The 19,798-nt window shown below is 37.3% G+C and overlaps 1 protein-coding gene across 11 annotated transcripts in view; it reads right to left on the bottom strand.

Annotated features, from left to right (window-relative positions):
* Positions 1-19,798, bottom strand: part of LOC105841244 (histone deacetylase 5) — a 106,573-nt gene that overhangs the window by 82,472 nt on the left and 4,303 nt on the right. For 4 of the 11 annotated variants that reach the window (XM_038012449.2, XM_038012451.2, XM_038012454.2 and 1 more), the window contains exon 2: positions 19,234-19,278. In XM_038012449.2, coding sequence (XP_037868377.1) covers positions 19,234-19,267 — 34 coding nt within the window. In that variant the 5' untranslated portion in view covers positions 19,268-19,278. Of the gene's footprint in view, positions 1-12,375; positions 12,664-19,233; positions 19,279-19,798 lie in introns of those variants that run through there. The other 7 variants (XM_038012450.2, XM_062669894.1, XM_038012455.2 and 4 more) reach the window with 3 other exon arrangements.

Below are 19,798 nucleotides of genomic sequence, written 5' to 3'. Positions count from 1 at the left end.
AATTTGATTTTCAAATAATGATGATAAAGTGTAGCCAATCATGATTTCATGATCATGAAAAATCATGATTAAATAAGAATAACTACTGAATTAGCCGGTGGAAGATCTTCCCGCTACAATATCGACACAATACATTTTCAACACAGTACCGGTGATCTTGTTACTTCGTTTTATTTCTTGCTAGATAAATATAAAAAAAAAAAACATAAGAGCTTTAAAGAAGCAAAAACTCCGACGTTGATTCGTTTACATAAATACAATTTGTTTGGATATCTTTGCCAAAATTCTGCACGTCTGGAATATTATGACGACGATACCGTCCCGTTTCAACGATTGCAACCGGTATCGGTGTCGGGGTGAGTAGATTTTCTTTGTTTCGTTCATTTCGTTCGTATTTAGGTGATTGATTATTCAATATTGCGCAGTGTCACCCAAATATTAGTGAATAATCTAATATTTAGGCGTATATATTAGTTCCATAAATCAATTTTTCCAAGAAGCAATCAAGTTTAAAGATTTAAAACAAAAATAAAAATATGTAATACCTAATTTTTTTACCCTTCGCCTAATATCAGCAATCATCATTGATCCTTAGTATGTGTGCACAATTTCCAAGTTGATTGTACATAATGAAGTTGGTAATAACGAAATGATTCTTACATAAAAATAATGAAATGCGGAACAACGGTATAGAATCAAAGGGATTAACAACCGTAGTTTAAAAAAAAACATTGTCCCGGAAATGATTCACACGGTCACTAATTATCTTTCAAGAGATGAGAGACATGACAGAGTAACCAGTGCTTCCAAAACCGATAACAGAATTGTGCATTAGCACGTCTAATTCAAGATACACCAGTCATTGATGTAAATATTAGTCAGTTCCTAGTCTAGACGTAGCTGGTGTGGAGCGGACGGCGCCCCGGGTAGCGTCCCGACGGCGTCTCACGGCGACGACGAACACACAAATAGACAAATAAACAAACATGTTTATCGTTAACACCGCATTATGATTTCATGTTCGTTTCTTAATTTATTTGGGTTTTAACGATCCCTTGAGGACTGCTTCATGCTTTGGCAGTCTCTTTGTCGTTTAAGTTTATAACGCGGATACATTTGATCGCCTTGCCGGTCGATTGGAAAGTTATCTACTGTATCACTCGGTCCTGATTCAAAGGCAGCAGGTTGGACTGTAGTCACTTTGTACAAATTTCGTATTTATATATATTTTTTTCTTTATTGCTTAAATGGGTGGACGAGCTCACAGCCCACCTGATTTTAAGTGGTTACTGGAGCCCATAGACATCTACCACGTAAATGCGCCAACCACCTTGAGATATAAGTTCTAAGGAGTATAGCTACAACAGCTAGCCCCATCCTTCAAGCCGAAACGCATTACTGCTTCACGGCAAAAACAGGCGGGGTGGCGGTACCTAGCCGTGCGGACTCACTAGAGGTCCTACCACCAGTGAAAAGCTACTTGCCTGGGACCGTTGAAGCTGTAACATTTATTGCGACTGCTACGAAGGGAAACGACAAAGAGAAGATCTCCCGCCGAGCAGGTGAATTTTTCCGGTAGATCGACGACCCCAAAGTTGTTGATCGGAACTTGTATTTAAATATTTAAAATTATCTTGAATATGCCATTAGCGTCATTCACATTGTGAATAATATTATTTTATAAGTGAATGTTTATTTTTTTGTCTCGGGATACCTTGATGACTTTTTTTTACCGAATCGCTTGTAGGCTAATTGTGATGTCCAGGTACTCACGGACAGACATGATGACAGTCGCATTCATACCACATAAATAGAACATAAATGGTCTTTTTTTTTATTGCTTAGATGGATGGACGAGCTCACAGCCCACCTGATGTTAAGTGGTTACTGGAGCCCATAGACATACACAACGTAAATGCGCCACCCACCTCGAGATATAAGTTCTAAGGTCTCAGTTTAGTTACAACGGCTGCCCCACCCTTCAAACCGATACGCATTACTGCTTCACGGCAGAAATAGGCGGGGCGGTGGTACCCACCTGTGCGGACTCACAAGAGGTCCTACCACCAGTAAAATAGACCTTTTATACCTTACATATATATATAAGGTATACACCTTAAGAACATTAAGACTTTTCTCGAATACATGACCTCTTGTATATTTTAATCACAGCAGCAACAAAGCAGCAAGAAGCACGAATCAATCAACATCCCCTATCACAAGTCGCCTTTTCGCATTAAAAGTGTTCAATTTCCAAAAATATTCAAAATTGGCTTAATATGCGTAGACATTTGGTATCACCAGTATTTTTCTCATAAATACTGTCAAAAAAGCATAGTTTATTTTTATTTTATTTTTATTTAAATTTTAGTTTACCTATGTTTTGACTACTATTAACAAAATGAATACATAATTTTATTTTGCTTTAAAAGATATATAATGTAACTGGTAAAAAATAAAAAAATAATGTTGCAAAGATGATTAATTAATATAAAAAATATCGCATGTTAAACCTTTAAAACACCCTCCTATAAAATTTGTAAGTTTTGAGATTATACAGTTTTAATGCGAGAAGACGAAGGGTCCCGCGTCGCTAACTACTACAGGTCAACACTATGCGATTGCGACTATTGCGAGACGCGGCAAAGGTTCAGGAAGTCGCTGAGCGCTACAGTACACACTCCTAATCGACATTGAATCACATACGAATTTACATCCATTCTGGACGCAGTCAGTTTATTCTTGGTGCGATCTTGATAGGGTTAACCGAAATAGTTTACACTGACATCCCACGCGTGCTGCGTGACTCAAGCCTGTGTGCAATTAGATGATTTAACCAGTTTGAGTTTTGACCTAATTCGTAAGCAGGAGGCCAGGGGTTCTTATAATATACTAATCACTATTAATCAGAAGATCCGGATATGCGTTCTTGAATATATTAAGTGGTCTAGTTTATTTAGTAATATATTTTTCGTAGTCAACGAAATTTTATATTAATTAGCCAATAAAAAATGAACCGGTTTCGTTGAGTCCTAAGGAAATTAATTAGCCACGGCTGCATTTAATGTTACTAAGCGGAGAATTGCGAAGAAAATTTTCGACATATAAAAAATTGAGTAGGTACGTTGCATTTTGGATACTTTAGTGAAAGCGCACGAACGACGTCCACGATGTCGAAATTTAATCGTGTTTGTCGATTCAAAATTATCTTCAAGAAAGTAGCAACTGGTAAAAAAATCTTAGCTGCAAATGGCAAACAGCATCTATACTAATATATAAATCTACAGTGGTTTTTACGGATGTTCCGTTATAACTAATGAACCATGCATCCGTTTGACTTGAAACTTGGGGTCCATGTAGAGAATACATGCACTTAATGGATAGGCTAATATTTATATGAGTGTTGGACTCCCTACACCAGTTGCGGGGGCGTTAATGATGTGAATCTTTGTGGGGTGAGAAATAATAATATTAATTTTAAATGCCCAGTGAAGCGGACGGGTACAGCTAGTGGTTTTATAAGTTTGACATAAAAATGTAAATTTATTTGCGTGTGCTATCTCGACTCTCGGTGTGATGTTAGCGTTGCTTGTTGACATAACAAAGCCAGGGCATCAAAACAATAGTCGGGGAGCGCTTCAGCTTCTATTTCAGCTGGTGACATTAAAACCGGGTCGGTGACTCAGCTCGCGGCCGCTCTGGGTAATCCCAATTCCACCAGCTAGACGGTGCGTGCGTACATTCATCCCGGAACATAGAAACACAGTTACATTTTTATCACTGAACTGAATTCTGCTAAAAAAAATACAAAAAATCAACAATTGGGAAAACGGCATGCGAGTGTGGTCCGTTAATGTCAGAGAGTCCGTGCGCAATGCTGCGAGCAAGGGATTCGTAAAAAACGAAATCCTTATGATTTGGTCACTTGTGTGTCCATATTTCATAGCGATTCAACTATCTGACGATTGACGCTGTATTGAAAGGTAGATGTTTCTTGTATCATTTTGTAGATGATGACGTAATTACAAAAATAAAGGACAATGCCCAAAAGTGGGCCAACTTTATGTCAAAACTATTTGAACTTGAAAAACTATGCCTTATTTTTTTACGTTGTTTAGTTTATGTATCAACATTTCTGTAAACCTGGCATTGTTTTACAAAAAAATAAATTACTTATTTGATAACATCCGAAAACTGAGTGTCATAGTTTTTAAATCCGCCAATAGGCAAAGGGCTTAGCCCAACAAAAGCCTTATAGTAAACCTTTAAGCTGCCAAACGAAAGAGTTGTCTGTGACTTGAACAACAAATAAATAAAAAAAGCTAATGGTTATAATTCACAGACTTTTTAGTTTATTTTTGTTCAATTCAATATTTACATATTGTAATAATAATTATTACTTAAAACCATGAATTATTGAATATGTTTAGATAATTTTTTTTTTTTTTTTTTTTTTTCTTTTTTTTTTAAACAATCACGCCACGTCAACTGGTCCCGTGATAAGTTCGTAAAGAACTTGTGTTACAGGTATCAGATAACGTAAATAAATGTAATATTTTTATTATACACATACATATATTTAATATACATCCATAACCCTGGAAAAGACATTTATATTTATCATACAAATATCTTCCTTTGGCGGGATTCGAACCCGCGACCCCCTAGTGTAGTGACCGTGTCACTTACCACTACACCAGACGGCCGTTAAATTGATTATATTATTGATTGATATTATTGATTCCATTAGTAAAAATCTCAATGGCCTACCATTACTCTATTCTTATTATATATGATTAGAGAGTTTTGGCAGCAACCCGAGTGAAGCGTCACTTGAAGTTTTATTTGAATGTTTTTTTAACAGTTTATTGTGATGTGTAATATATAAATTGGGTGTTCTTTGTGTATTAAACGTCAATAATCGTTGTTCACGATTATTGAGGCATTGGAATAAAACTGTGGCTAACATAGCAGTGACTGTAACTACGACAGACTAGGCTGTATAGGCTACGCTCTTTGCCTGCTTATTGGCGAATTTAAAAACAACAACAACAACAATATCGTTGCGGCTTCCGGATTTTCATTTCATTTTATTATTGTTATGAGGATATAATAATAATAAAATGTACGTAAGGGCTTATTTCTAGCAACATTAACAACAATTAACTTATTTAATACTGTAAATAATTATGAGAACGATTATTGATTTCGAAGAAAACAATGAACAACTTAATTTTAGCTGCAGAAAAAAACAGATTTCTCTTAAACCTGAGTGAGAATATAAAAATCGTTTTCTGAATATGAAACGATATTTGTTTGTCTATCAAATTATGTTAAAACCATCATCACCCGACAACTTTATTTAGGGGCCCAAACGCCCTAAGAAAATGGGCATTGTCCTTTTAAAGGAATAACACTTGGTACATCTAATTCTATTGAACTACAACGACTTAATGTGTTGCATATTTTATAAGATAACCAAATGGATGCCAAATAGAGCTACGCAAAATTGTATTTAAATGGCGTTAAGATGAAAATAGTTTAAGCTTGAAATAAAATTAGGAAAAATTCACAGAAATTAAACCGAAAAAAGGAAAATACAATTATATTAGATGCGCAACTAAGTTCTCTACAACGATTTCTTTTAACTTGATGGTACTGTTTGACAAACTCCTTTTATTTTACTTTACTTCTAAGTTTTTTGTGAATTAAGTGTAATTAAACTTATCTACCACCATTGTTATAAATTTTTTTGAAAGTTCTCACCATTATTCATGGTTAACATTTTATGGATATTGTATGATACATTAAAATTCATGACCACGTTCATGAAACATAATAAAATGATATTGACCTATTTATGTAATCTTAAAATTTAAACGTTAAGATACAAATACTTGCTTTATTTATCTTCAAAAGCAAACGGGCCACCTGATGGCATTGTCAGTTCATTCAAACACAAAAGAACTTATTTCAGCTTTGATCTGTAACATATCTGTACATGACAAGTTTGAAAATCTATATATTAATACGTGAACTAAAAACTTTGTATCCCTTTTTACGAAAATTGCGCGGACGGAGGAGTATGAAATTTTCCACACTTATAGAGAAGAAGTGCACAATGCTAATATTTTTTTTAAATAATGCATTAAAGATACATTAAATCAATAAAGAAAACATTACACACACTACCATGTATTTGACACACACACGCATGCATACTATTTGTTTATTGCATTGAAGTATATTGTCAAACTTTTCTTTGCAATCTGTCAGTTATAGTCTGTCAAATTGAGAATAGATTAAATATTGCTTTCTCTTTATTAATATTTGTGTAAAGTGTAGTCTTGACGAAATCTGTGATTAAAAAGAAGTATAATAGTCCTTGACAATAGAATCTGTACAAACTTATAATTTCCAATAGTTATAGTCGAATTTCGATTACCAGGGGACCACTAGTCAAAGTAAACTTATAACAGGTTAAAAAAAATGTGTCTTTTTTAATCAGAGAAATAACAAACATTATTATAACAGCAATATTAGAGCAAAATAATATTTAAAAAAAATATATATTTCAAAGTAATGTCACAATAACATTAAAATAAAATAAAAAGTCAAGAGAACGAGATAGCAACTGAGTTTCTCGCCGCATCTTCTCAGTGGGTCGCGTTTCCGATCCGGTGGTAGATTCTGCGAAGCACGGGTCTTGCTAGGGTTCGTGTTAGAAACGTCGTCAGGTTTGAGCCCCGTGAGCTCACCTACTAGTTAAGGTTACGCTAATATGGTCTCCCTAGACCATCAACTTAGGTACGAAAAAAAAAAAAAAGAACGAGCAATCCATTCCCATCGCACAGAGCGAAGCGCCATCTAGTAAATATTATTATTAACTGTGCTATGTTAGCTTTATATTAATCTTTCATAGATAATCGTTTCTTAACTGATTTCTTAAATTTAAAATGAGTTATTGAATGTTTGTGGAATATTGTTAAAAGATTTCCACATGGGTCCCTAAATAGTACCATAACCCAAACTTGAATTGCTTCAGCGTACTCGTCAAAAAGATCAGTGCATCATAGTGAAGTTCACTCCCGCAATCGCGCCTGGCCAATGAATTTATGGAAACATAATAATAATTGACGATGTAACAACGGGCCGCAGACCGAATGAAATGTCACATTTGCTCGTGCGTCAGGAGCGCCCTAAATTATACAAACGGTTCCGCGTGCACTTGACTCACAACGGCGCGGCGCGGCGACGGATGACGTGTGTCATTGATGACAGCTCTCAAGAATAGGTACTAGTTATACGAGCCAAAATGTCAAAAAAATATATACATATTGCGCAGTTTTTTAACGTTCTGTTATTTTTATGATTAGCTTTTGGTGTATCGTCGTTGTCAAACCAAGATTTGCTATGTGCACTTTTTGAGATTTTTACTTTTTGACCTTTTCGTATAGTTCACAGCCCTATCTACCGTATATACCGTATAGCCCGTATAGCTCTATATACCGTAAAAAACTGTTATGTGTCTATAGCTTTAATATTTATCTATAGCTCTCATTTGATATAGTTCTTAAAAATTCACCTTCATATAATTTTTTTACCGAAAATGTTTTTACTCGATAATTCAAAATAGAGCTTTTGCACATAGCAGATTTTGGTTTGACAGCGACGGTATGCTCTATGTTTTTGACTTTAACTACATTTAAATAAAACTTCAGAGGTGTCAAGGGACACCCGGATGGAACGAAGTTCCTTTCGATTAATTAGTGAAGGAATTGTAATTATTTTTTTAAGTTATAATAATAAATTACGGCATTATGAAGAAGAAAAAAACAATACTATGAACTAAATTACTATTGTTGAAACGCTATCTCGAGAAACTGTACTCATTACGCGGACCAATCAGATACGAGCAATGTCACGCGATAAGCGCCTACACGTTGATTGGTCAGAATGACGGATCTAAAAAGTGTCGTGACAACTTTTCGTAAGAGTTTTTTCCGTCTAGCCCCCTTTCACAACGCGCGATAAGGAACTTCGTTCCAAAAATAAAATGTATGCCTTTTTTTTAAATCTCATTATTTAATTTTTGAAAAATCTCATTAAATAAGTTGTAATTCCACTGATACGTACTTTGCCGTGCTAGCTTTCATTGCATTAAATTGTGCCAGCTCATACCTCACTTGCGGGTTACCGGAGCTCACAGCAGTTATACCATACAATTGCGACCTACCCCAAGTCTTAAGAAGAGCAGGTGGGAATTACATTGTGATCTCTATATTTTACGGTAACCACTTAAAGCCAGGTGGGCCGTACGCCCGTTTAGACGGGTATGCAATTTAAAAGAATGTACATATGGTATGGGGCAAGCGTTGCGATAAAGGCTTTGTTCACCTGCGTTCAGCAGTAAAAAGCAGCTACTAAGATAGAAATTTCATTACACATTAAACAATTCTAAGTACGACAACAAACAGGGCTTTAGAAAGGGATCACGGACTTAAAACAATCGGTACGGGCACGCGAGCGTCGTCACGCTAGCAATGTCCCACTTCGGACACGTCATCGACGCAGTGTGACGTCACCGCCGGTTAGTGAACGTAATTGCATATCAACTGCCGAAAACCTTAGTTGTTTCGCGTGACATGAGAAAATGTTATGTTTGGACACAACATTTTTCAAAGAATTATGGTAAAAAATCTTTGGAGCTTCTTACAAGTATCAGTGAACAATTAACTTTAGAGCCGTGATCGGGAAATCCGCGTCTCGAGAGCCGCATGCTCTTTGACTACTCAGCTACGTCTCTTCCGCGAAATGTTTAGTCCAGGCACGGAATATTATTATCTGGCCTTGTAAGAGACGAAATAAAAATTTGTGAAACTCAATAAAAAATTTAATAAGTGTCAATTGTGTATTTATCTTTGGCTCTTTTGTATGACAAGGTTGCCGATCACTGCTTTAGAGATAGAAAAGGAGAAATTTGGTCAAGAAAGTTGTACATGTAAGTTTGTGAGCTACAGAACACTCGAACAAACACGACGGTTCAGCCGACACACAGTCACAATCTCCTCTTTATAGTACAAAACATTCAAAACAAGTTTCCTTTAACGTGTATATTGCTTATTTTAGTTTGAAAGGTGTGCTGTATGACTACAAAAATCGGTATCACCGCCCTCAGTATTTATGCCAAGTAGCAATCGATTCGCAATATGAGTTCACGTGAAAGTGGGTGTCGGTATTAAAGGTATGGTTCAAGTAAAACCCATGAGACCAGGTGCACCACGAGCTAGTTTCTCTACATCAATGAAAAAATTCCGGTTGTGCGCATTGCAAAGACCATAGAAATTGATAACATCGTTCTGGATTCTGGTCATTTCAACCGCATAGCATTCATTGGGATGGTTTGCGCCGTTTTGTCGTGTCACACGATTGTATAGTAATTAATTACTTAAATGACATATAGTTCGAATGGAGGAAACCAGAATGCTAAGACAACTACTATATGGCAAACCAGAGGGCCGGAGACGTCGTGACAGACCCAAACTCCGATGGTTGGATGGCGTAGAGGACGACCTTAAAGTTGTCGATGTCAAGAACTGGAATGAGAAATCCCTGAACAGAGCAGTCTCGAGAGACATACTGGACCAGGCTAAGGCCCATCCTGAACTGTAAGGCCTAAGATGATGATGATGAATTACTTAAATATTTCAAATTTTCTAAATCTGTCTCACGAACACATCGGAAGCAACTCGAGTACGATTGTTTGCCCTTTATCGGCATTATTGTTTAATAACTATACTTCAGTTATATTTTATGTTGTTACGAATATCTCTGGCATATCTTGAATGTTATGTAACTGATACTAGCTCACGTATATAAGAATTATCAGCGCAGTGAACTTATGAGTAGATAACATTTAGGCCGGGAGCATTTGGGAATATTCATTTAATTAAATTTTGCTTTACTAAAACCAATGGCAAATCTAGAAATGCTACAAAAGCCTTTATGTATTAATAAAAACCTCCTCCTTTAACATTGTTTAAACTGAAAGCAGTTAACAATAAATGCTCGGCTGACTTTGTGGCGTAGTAGTTAGCGCAGTTGACGGCTAAAACGAGAGTCGTGGGTTCGAATCTTCATGCAAATATTCGCGGGACGAATAGGTATGTTCTTCTTTGACTGAGTGTCTAATACATGTAAACGTTTGTATGTATATATTGTCTTGGTTTCCACAGTATAGCGTATACATATAACAGACATCTAAAGTTTTATGTTTAACACTGACAAAATGAATTTTAAAAAAACACGGTCTCATATGCGGGTTTCAGTTTGTATTTATGGTCTTCATGATTTTTGTGCTAAGAAATCCTCAGGAAACAGTACTTCTCCAATTTGTACAGATAAGGATAAATACATGGAGTCAGAGCTGTTGACGGTGGTAGGTTAAGCATTGCCTGGTGCGGGGAATATGTATCCCAACAGTGGCAATTAAGCTGCCCGCCAAAAAAGGCGCTAAGAGAGCAGATGCCAACTATGAGGACTCATAACATATCCTAAAACCAGTAAATATTCAATCGATTATTTAAAACACAATAACTTTTAATTCAAGACTATGATGCTGTTACAAAATTTAGTAGGCAATAAATAGTACTTAGTGTAAAATTTTATAGCGGCTAAACTTGATAATTAAATGTGAGCATTATAAAGTAATTTTATAAATAAAGAACATGTTTAATTTTGATATCTAAATAAACCGTATCCCGATTTTTTAATGAATCTATTTGATGCAACATTTTTTTATTGCTTAGGTGTGTGCACGAGCACACAGACCACCTGGTGTTAAGTGGTTACTGGAGCCCATAGACATCTACAGCGTAAATGCGCTGACATTGACATTGTGATTTTTATGAGTCCACTGTAATCACTTAACAAATGTAAATGGTTAGATCATTCACCCGTTTATGCAATAAAAATTGTATTCTTGAAAACTAGATTATATCTAGTTTCTCAAGAAGATATTTTTTTATGATAAAGGTCATTTTCCAGGCCGTTCACATTTGATGATAGAGATCAATTTCCAGTCCATTCCGGTGCCATGGCAACAACGCAAAATATAAAAATGTAGTGGTGTAAAATCTATATCAATAAAAACCGATCGATAAAAATCTTTATCAATAATACCTACAGTAGTTATGAATTAATATTAAATAAGGAAATATATAGTTTTATAAAACTGACAGAGAAGTTTGCGTGTTTTAGGTACTCCGCCTGAAACCTAATGATTCGTTTTGTTGTCTCGTTGGATATTCATCCGTCCGTTCGGGTAAAGCAAGATTTTATGAAGCTTTTTGGATTTATTGTTTGAGAAAAAAATTGTGTTTATTTGTAATTTGATTTTTTGTTAATAGCTGGACAGTGCCGACTCCGTAAGCTATAATAGCAGAACCAACCCTGAGATTAATATAATGATAAGGTTTATGCATACCAACTGTATTTATACTTATTATATTTACTCCAAATTTTTTTTATTGCTCTTGTAGGCAGACGAGCATACGGCCCACCCGATGGTGAGTGGTTACCATCGCCCATGGACTTCAGCAATGCCAGGGGCAGAGCCAAGCCGCTGCCTACCGAAAATTGAAAGCGCATAAAGCCGCAAACACTCCATAGTACTGAACACGAAAATGAGATTCATGATATGGAATTGATAAGATAAATTAATATTCAAAAGGTTTAACTGATTTTAATTATTCGTTTTTTAAACTCGGAATTTAATGGAGGTGCATTGTTATTTATTTATAAAACGGAACAATAATGTTGTTAGAAAATGTTTTCGGATTACTTAATACTTTCAATAATCTCTAGGGCGATCATTCTCAAGGAATATTTGTTGCCCAGCAACTGCCTTAGTGGGTATCTGATGAGAGACTGCTAAATATATATTTAGGTCAAATCTTATTGTGAATGGTCTGGCTGATGTTCATCAGTGCCGGTGTATCAGCCTGTCTCCATTTGCTACGGATACGATTCTTCGTCATTCAATTGTAGCCGCTTTATTATCTTAGTAAGCTCTTCCCTTAATTCCTACCGTCGATGACTAGCGTGAGGCGAGTTGCAAAACCTCCCTCCTATATCTGCAGGGAAGTAATCATCAGAGATGTGAATCATAGGATAATCGTTACTACAATTCAAAGTGAGTTGCGCCGTTCCCGTTGTAGTATCAGATCATCTACCAGTTAAAACATTACCAACAAACCGCCTATGATGTGGGAAAATACGAGCTTGTAAATAATGTGTGCAAATTGGACATTTGCAACATTGACATGTTTATTTAAATCACAGACGACGTGCAATAAATACAGAGTACAACTTTACCTTTGGCCGAAACCGTTGCTGGATTTATCGACATTTCTTACAATTCGAATAAACGTCCTCTTGCAATAAATGTTTACGAACAAAAGTACACTTTCAATATATGTATTTACAAGACAACATCATTAATATGTATAATTAGTCACAAAGAAAAACCATTTCGTTTCTCATTAATCTTAAAAGCGTTGAACGCCGCCAATTAATAATTCAAACATGTTTACGATAAATACGCAATACATTCCAGGTTCGTATGAGAGCCGACGCGTGCGGTCTCGTGCGGTGACCGAGGCGGACTGGCGCTTCAGGGTGGCAGGGGAGGGAGGGCCAGGAAGCACAGCCTCCAGCCAATAATTATGTAAGGGTTGCCGCTATTTTTAGCTTTTCAACCAACAACGCAACCGGATTGCATTAAGTATCGGTCAACAGCAGTGCGGACAACTACGACGGTACGTTTAATATTCGCAACATTTCTATTTGCGGACGCTCTGAGCGTTTCGCAAGTGTAGCGGTAACGATCGCTCGGTATACAGAGCTGTGTGTTTCGGAGTTATTGGACGTTTTAAACGAAGTAAAGCTTTTAGTACGTTATTCGGCTGTTCTCGTACAATGTTGCCTATTAGTCAATTCGCCTTTTCGCATTAAAAGTGTACAATTTCTTAAAATATTCGAAATTGAGTTAATATGGCGTAAACATTCGGTATCACCAGTATTGTTCTCATAAATACTGTCAAAAGAGCGTAGTTTATTTTTAGTTTTTTTTATTACCTATCTATGTTTTGACTACTATTAACAAAATTAATACATAATTTTATTTTAATTTAAGAGACAGATAATGTAACTGGAAAAAATAAAAAGTAAATGTTGAAAAATATGATTAATATTAAAAATATTACATGTTAATCCTTTAAAACACTCTCCTGTAAAATTAGTAAGTTTTGAAATTATACAGTTTTAATGCGAGAAGACGAATTGTGACGAAGACAAATTATGTTAGAGCTAAGACGAAGCGGGATCATTTCCACTTTTCCCCACAGTAAAATTTTATATTTTACTTCCATAAACAATTTTAATTTTGAATAGAAAATTTCTTGCCAATAATAAAACCTTATCGTCCAACAAAATCGCAAACGGACTACTTCCGAGATCACTCTTTTGAGCGGATTATTCTGATGCTCATCCTCTTCTTCTTCATCTACGAGTTCAGTGTGTTGTCTAGCATGGACACCAATAATTTTATAGTATTTCCTCTTACGCACCTATAAAACATTGGATACTCTAAGTCAATAACTGAAACGGAAAGTAACCTTTGAAATGTGTCTTAATGGCTCAAATTGTTTTTTTTAAGAAAATAACACTCGTAAGCTTAACACTGACGCGGCGGTAAGGGACATCTAATTTAAACTAGAATTTAAAACATTAAACTTATTGTAGGTGACTGTCTCGGTGGCGTAATAGTTAGCGCTTCTGACTGCTGGGCTGAAGGTCGTGAGTTCCATTCCCACATCGGGCAAACGTTGGTGTGATGATCAGGTTTCTTTATCTTTGGTTCCCGTAGTACATGAAATCCTAGTTTGACGCCAGATGACCGTGTGTGATTTGGCCTCAATGTTTATTTTTAATTAATCCGAAAAGTAACAGTAAAACAAAGTTTATTTTTATTTTTTTTATTGCCCTTGTAGACAGACAAGTATACGTCCCACCTGATGGTGAGTGGTTACCGTCGCCTATGGACTTCAGCAATGCCAGGGGCAGAGCCAAGCCGCTGCCTACCGCTATAAAGGTACCTATGCTAACATAAAAACCCTATCGCACCCCTCGGGTGTGCGGTGCTCATCCCACCCCTCGTCCACCCGTTAGTTCCCGGGTGCAGCATCGCGGCCGCATCGAGAGGCGTGCACTACGTGTTCCAGTGACACAATTCCTATAGCGCACTATTGACCCCGTTCGGAAAATATGTTACTTTTACAAATATAGCTCGTATTTTTTTTTATGGATGGTTGGACGAGCTATACTCACCTAGTGTTAAGTAGTTACCGGAGGCCATAGATATCTATAACGTAAATGCCGTAGCCCACCTTGAGATCTATGAGTTCTAAGGTCTCAGTATAGTTACAACGACTGCCCCGCCCTTCAAACCGAAATCAAACACAATCAAATCAAAAAAAAATTTTTTAACATAAATGAAAGTACATACTTGTTGAACGTCAAAAAGAACTACCGCCAATTCACAAAAACTAGCCTCCGTCCTCAGAAGAACTGGCAAGAAACTCAGCGGGCATATCTTTTCTTTTTTTTAAACATTAGATTTTTTATTTTTAAATATTTGATTTTTTTTTAAATATTCATTCATTTCATTTTTACGTATGAACAAAATAATTCATCTGACACGCATTTAACATTAATCGCATTATAATTTACTTGTTGATAATTTATATATCCTTTAAAAATTGCCGTTAAGTGTGTACAGTGTCAATACATATTTAAAGTTCCCGAGCTTTGACTTTCAATTTTATCCCTACCTATTCGCTGGTAGCATAAGAGGTAATTCCAGCTACGCCCTGAGGGGCAGGTGAGCTCACGGGATCAACCTGAGAGAATTTGCTAACACCAGTCCTAACAAGAGCAGTGCTTCGCAGAATCTACCACCGGATCCCACTGAGAAGATCCGGCGAAAAACTCAGTGGGTTAATTGATTTTCAATCCCCAAAGTCGTCAGACCCTACTATCAATCCGTAACCGTGCGTAGAATCTCAATATTTCTCTATCTACTATAGGTAGTTACCTAAATAATTGAGATCCGGGTAAACACACATTGTCAGATTGTTCCGGGAACGAGGTCGAGAGAGACGGCCCGGCCTGGCCGCCCGGAGGCTGGGGGGGCAAGGCGCCGCGTGGGCGTGTGTTGACAAACCTTGTTGCTGGGTCTATTTTGGGACCGAGCCCCGCCCTTACGAGGCCCGCCCCTAAAACGCGCCCTTGACCTTCGGTATCCAAACAACGCAGTCACAACAATAGAACTTGCTTTGCTCATAATTTGTTTTACTCGTGTTCACGATTTTTGTTATTGTTCTAAGCTTTTGTTTTGTGGGCGTTACCCTTGTGGTTGAGATACCAGGGACGAGTCTCGTTTTTAATGTTAATAAATTAACTGCAAAATTATCTGTCATAATATTATAATAAAATATTACACAAAAGGGATACTCAAACAATTCTGGGTTTAATAATAATTAATAAAGAATAGTTAGGTCAAAACAAACAGTACTGACGAAATATTAATTTCCAATTATTTATATGAACAGAAGGTCACTCTTAAGTCTTGAGTAGCCCTTAGGTACACTAACCACCAGACCGCAGCATCCTTTCTTTGTAAAAAGCTTATCTTTTGTATCGTATTCAAGTCTCGTGTTTTTTTCCTATTCACAATAAATGTACCGGAAAACGAGACACTGAAAAATACATTTTGGTTTTTCCTGGAAAATATAGATATTTATTTATCTTCGCTTATGGTCGTTGGTTTATAATTTTGTATTGGTATTGAAAGGTTCACTAAAACATAAACTTCGAAAAACACTCTTATTTCTTCAAAAATGTTCTTATTACCCTATACAACTATACAATAACAATCTGAACACAAGACTCTAGAGAGATTACTGAACCTGGTGTTTTATAGCTAGTTAATTGAGATTCTCAACTTGAATTCCCATAAATTCCCATTAACTGTAAAACCATTGAATGCAAATACTAGTCTAAGTAAGACAAACGCCTATCCATAATTTAAAACGAAAGTCCTTATACAAAATAGCCGTACTCGCCCGCTTCGCTTGGCATTTAAAATTAACATTATTATTTATTGTCATTATTATTAGAGAGTCCAACACTCATATAAATATTAGCCTATCCATTAAGTACATGTATTTTCGACATGGATACCAAGTTTCAAGTCAATCGGATGCATGGTTCAATAGTTATAATAGAACATCCGAAAAAACCACGGTAGATTTATATTATATTATTATAGAATTAGTATAGATATGGATCACTGGGTACTCTCAAATGACAGTCTTTCTTGTGGGATTTTTTGACAAATTCCGGAAGTCAAGGTAGCTGTTGTCTTTACACGTGGACAGGAACCAAGGTCAAACGGGCATCGAACTGACAGACCATCCATCATGAGGCGAGGGGCGCTAGGGCCGGGCACCGAGTTACGAGCGCGCGGGGAGCCGGGCTGAGGCTATTTATATAAAATCGATACGACGCCCGTGGCCTTGGCGGCATCGATCGCGACGGGGTGTGGAGGACGAGCCTCCAACAACTTCCACCGTACTATACAATGTGGCGCCACGTGGAAAATCACCCGACACCCTTGATTCTACGCTCTACGTACCGCTAATCTCAGAAATTATAAACTTTTATTGTTTTTTTTTTATCTTTGCATGCTTTAAACGTAAATTACGATAATTTTTTTTTTGGTTAATTGCCGTATAGGCAGACGAGCATACGGCCCACCTGATAGTGAATGGTTACCGTCGCCCATGGACTTCAGCAATGCCAGGGGCAGAGCCAAGCCGCTGCTTACGGCTTAGTACTCTCCACAAGCCTCGTTTGAAGAAGGACATGTCATAGCGCTCGGGAAACACCGTGGAGGGGAGCTCATTCCATAGCCGGATGGTACGTGGCAAAAAAGACCTCTGGAAACGCACTGTGGATGACCACAGTGGCTCTAGGTAGTATGGATGAACTCTACTCCGGTGGCGAGCGGTGCGATGGTAAAAACGAGATGACGGTATCATCTCGACCAATTCCTCAGAGGAAGTATCTTTATCAACTTGTAATAATATTATTTAAAGTTTTCACTCACTACCTTAATCCTCCTTACGTCTAAATAATCTGAGCGAAGATAAATTATGTGGTAAGAAGCCGGGTGTACTCCGACCGACTAGTGCGGCTTGCCGGGGATCTAAGCCTGAAGCCGACTACTTCGCAGATCACACTTTCACCGGCGACTACTACATGATAGGGATAACTGAAGTGATGATCTATGAACGTAATCTATCAAAGGTTGCGGGATTACTGGTGAATTATGAATCCCCGTGTGGAAATGATTCGTACCAAATACCCAATATAACATTTTGCTGTAAGGTTATTTAAATTTTTAAAAAGTATAGTGTAATATCTTTGGGAGCTTTTATTATCAAAACAGCATTATTATTTTGCGGCAATTATAGGTAGAGCCAAGAAATCTAGCAACCCAAACAGTTTCAATTAATTCTTACTATTTTAATTATTTAAAAAAAACCATGAAAATATTTGTTTTTTACTAAAAACTACAAAAGTTAGATTTAACGCACATAAATTTAATGCTAATAACATTTATATCAACACGGATTTTCGGCTGTGACCAGTCGATTAGACGTCAAGATTATCTTGGCTTAATTTATATTTATTATTCGGGTTTTTTATTTGGTACATTAAAAAATATTAGTGAGGCCTTTGAAATGTGGACCCAAAGAACAGCTCGATCGAGTAATAAGCGGTCGCCGGACATCCCAACTATTCCTCTGCATGTCTTTATGAAATTAAGTAACTATAACTATAGTTACTTAATATATTTAATAGTATATTAAGTAACTATACTTGAGACCTTAGAATTTATATCTCAAGGCGGGTGGCGCATTTACGATGTAGATGTCTATGGGCTCCAGTAACCACTTAACACCAGGTGGGCTGTAAGCTCGTCCACGCATCTAAGCAATAAAAAAAAAACATTTAGTGGAAATGTTAAATCGTTTTGAACCTACCTACACAGGTTTAGTGGTAAAATATTGCGAGTCTATATATTTACATATTTATAGCCCGAAGTTGTCTCGCTGAATGCATAGTAAGATGCTTGGAATGCTCAATTATTTGGGACAGGTTTTGGTACGTGCTTGTTCGAAAAGTTCATCTATTACTCTTTGGCCGCTCCAATTATTATTATTTTTATTGCCCTTGTAGGCAGACATGCATACGGCCCACCTGATGGTGAGTGTTTACCGTCGCCCATGGACTTCAGCAATGCCGGGGGCAGGGCCAAGCCGCTGCCTACCGCAAAATTAGGAGAGGATCATCATTACGACAAACTGCCGGTAGATTTCTGTTGCCACAATAGGCCTAGACAAGGGTGTAGGGGCACTATCCGCAATGCAATATACTTAACTTTTTTTCCTACAGCGTAGCCTTAACTAGTAGGTGAGCTCACGAGGCTCAAACCTGACGTCGTTGCTAACAATAACCCTAGCAAGAGCAGTGCTTCGTAGAATCTGCCACCGGATCGGAAACGCGACCCACTGTCAAGATCCAGCGAGAAACTCAGTGGGCTGTGTCTGTGGTTTAATTTACTCGCGGAGGCCTGCGTTGCAAGCGACGGGTTCCACGAGAACGATGACCGGTGCTTGGGGTACTTAAAAGCACTGTTGAGAGATCGGGAGAATCCGAAATGATGTGTTTTGGGCGACGTCGACTGTTTACCAATCGGTCCGCAGGATCGGGAATGAGACTTAACCACAATTTATATATGGTTTGAATTTAAGTGCAGTAGCGTAGTATATGTTAAATAAAACATTTGGATAAAACGTTTGGTATTAAGTCTCTACTGTAAAGTTGCTTTTTTTTTAAATTATGCCTTCAAAGACGAGAGTATATGGCTTACCTGTAGTGAGGGATCACTGTCTTAAGCATTAACAAAACTAGGCGACATACTAGTCATTGTCTAACACTAAGGACTCAAGTTCATAGAAGGACATGCTATTTTGAATTAGCATCGAGAAGTTTCCCTTCAATTTATAACCAAATTAATTTTAAACATCATTATAATTCACTTACCTGGATTCGGTGAGTGTCCAGGGTCCTCCGCCATACTCCAGGTTGCTGAAAAAACAAAACTACTTAAAATGAGGGCAATGAAAAAAAAAAAACAACTACCACTAAATAGATATTTCGCGGAATAACCGCCACTTCCTGTGTAACAACGTTTTTAGAAATAAATCGATTAACTAACATAAACCACATCATCGAAAATATTCTATCAAATAGAACAAAAAAGTTATTAGGTTGTTCTTCAATCTTTTATACTTTTATTTATAATGTATCTTTTACATGCATAACGCATACACCTTTTTTTTTTTTAACGCTGGTGAATCCATTTACGGATACCCGGTCGAGGGGGGTAACGGACCGGGGTATGTCGGACTCCGGCGCCTCCTAAGAGGAAGAAGGGGAGAAGAGAAGGGCCGAGGTCCTCCACCTCCCCCAATTTCTCACAGGAGACTACGCCTTGAAAAAGGCGCGCGGAAGCACTTGCCCCGCAGAACGACTACCGACTAAACCCCATCGAGCTCCACCACACCGACTACACGAAACTTACGGTACCGCGGTGCGCGCCGAAAAT

This window comes from Bombyx mori, chromosome 8, assembly GCF_030269925.1.
Source record: "Bombyx mori chromosome 8, ASM3026992v2".
Classification (NCBI taxonomy): domain Eukaryota; kingdom Metazoa; phylum Arthropoda; class Insecta; order Lepidoptera; family Bombycidae; genus Bombyx; species Bombyx mori.
The sequence above is the reverse complement of the archived record's forward strand: the minus strand, read 5'-3'. Positions and strand labels throughout refer to the sequence as shown.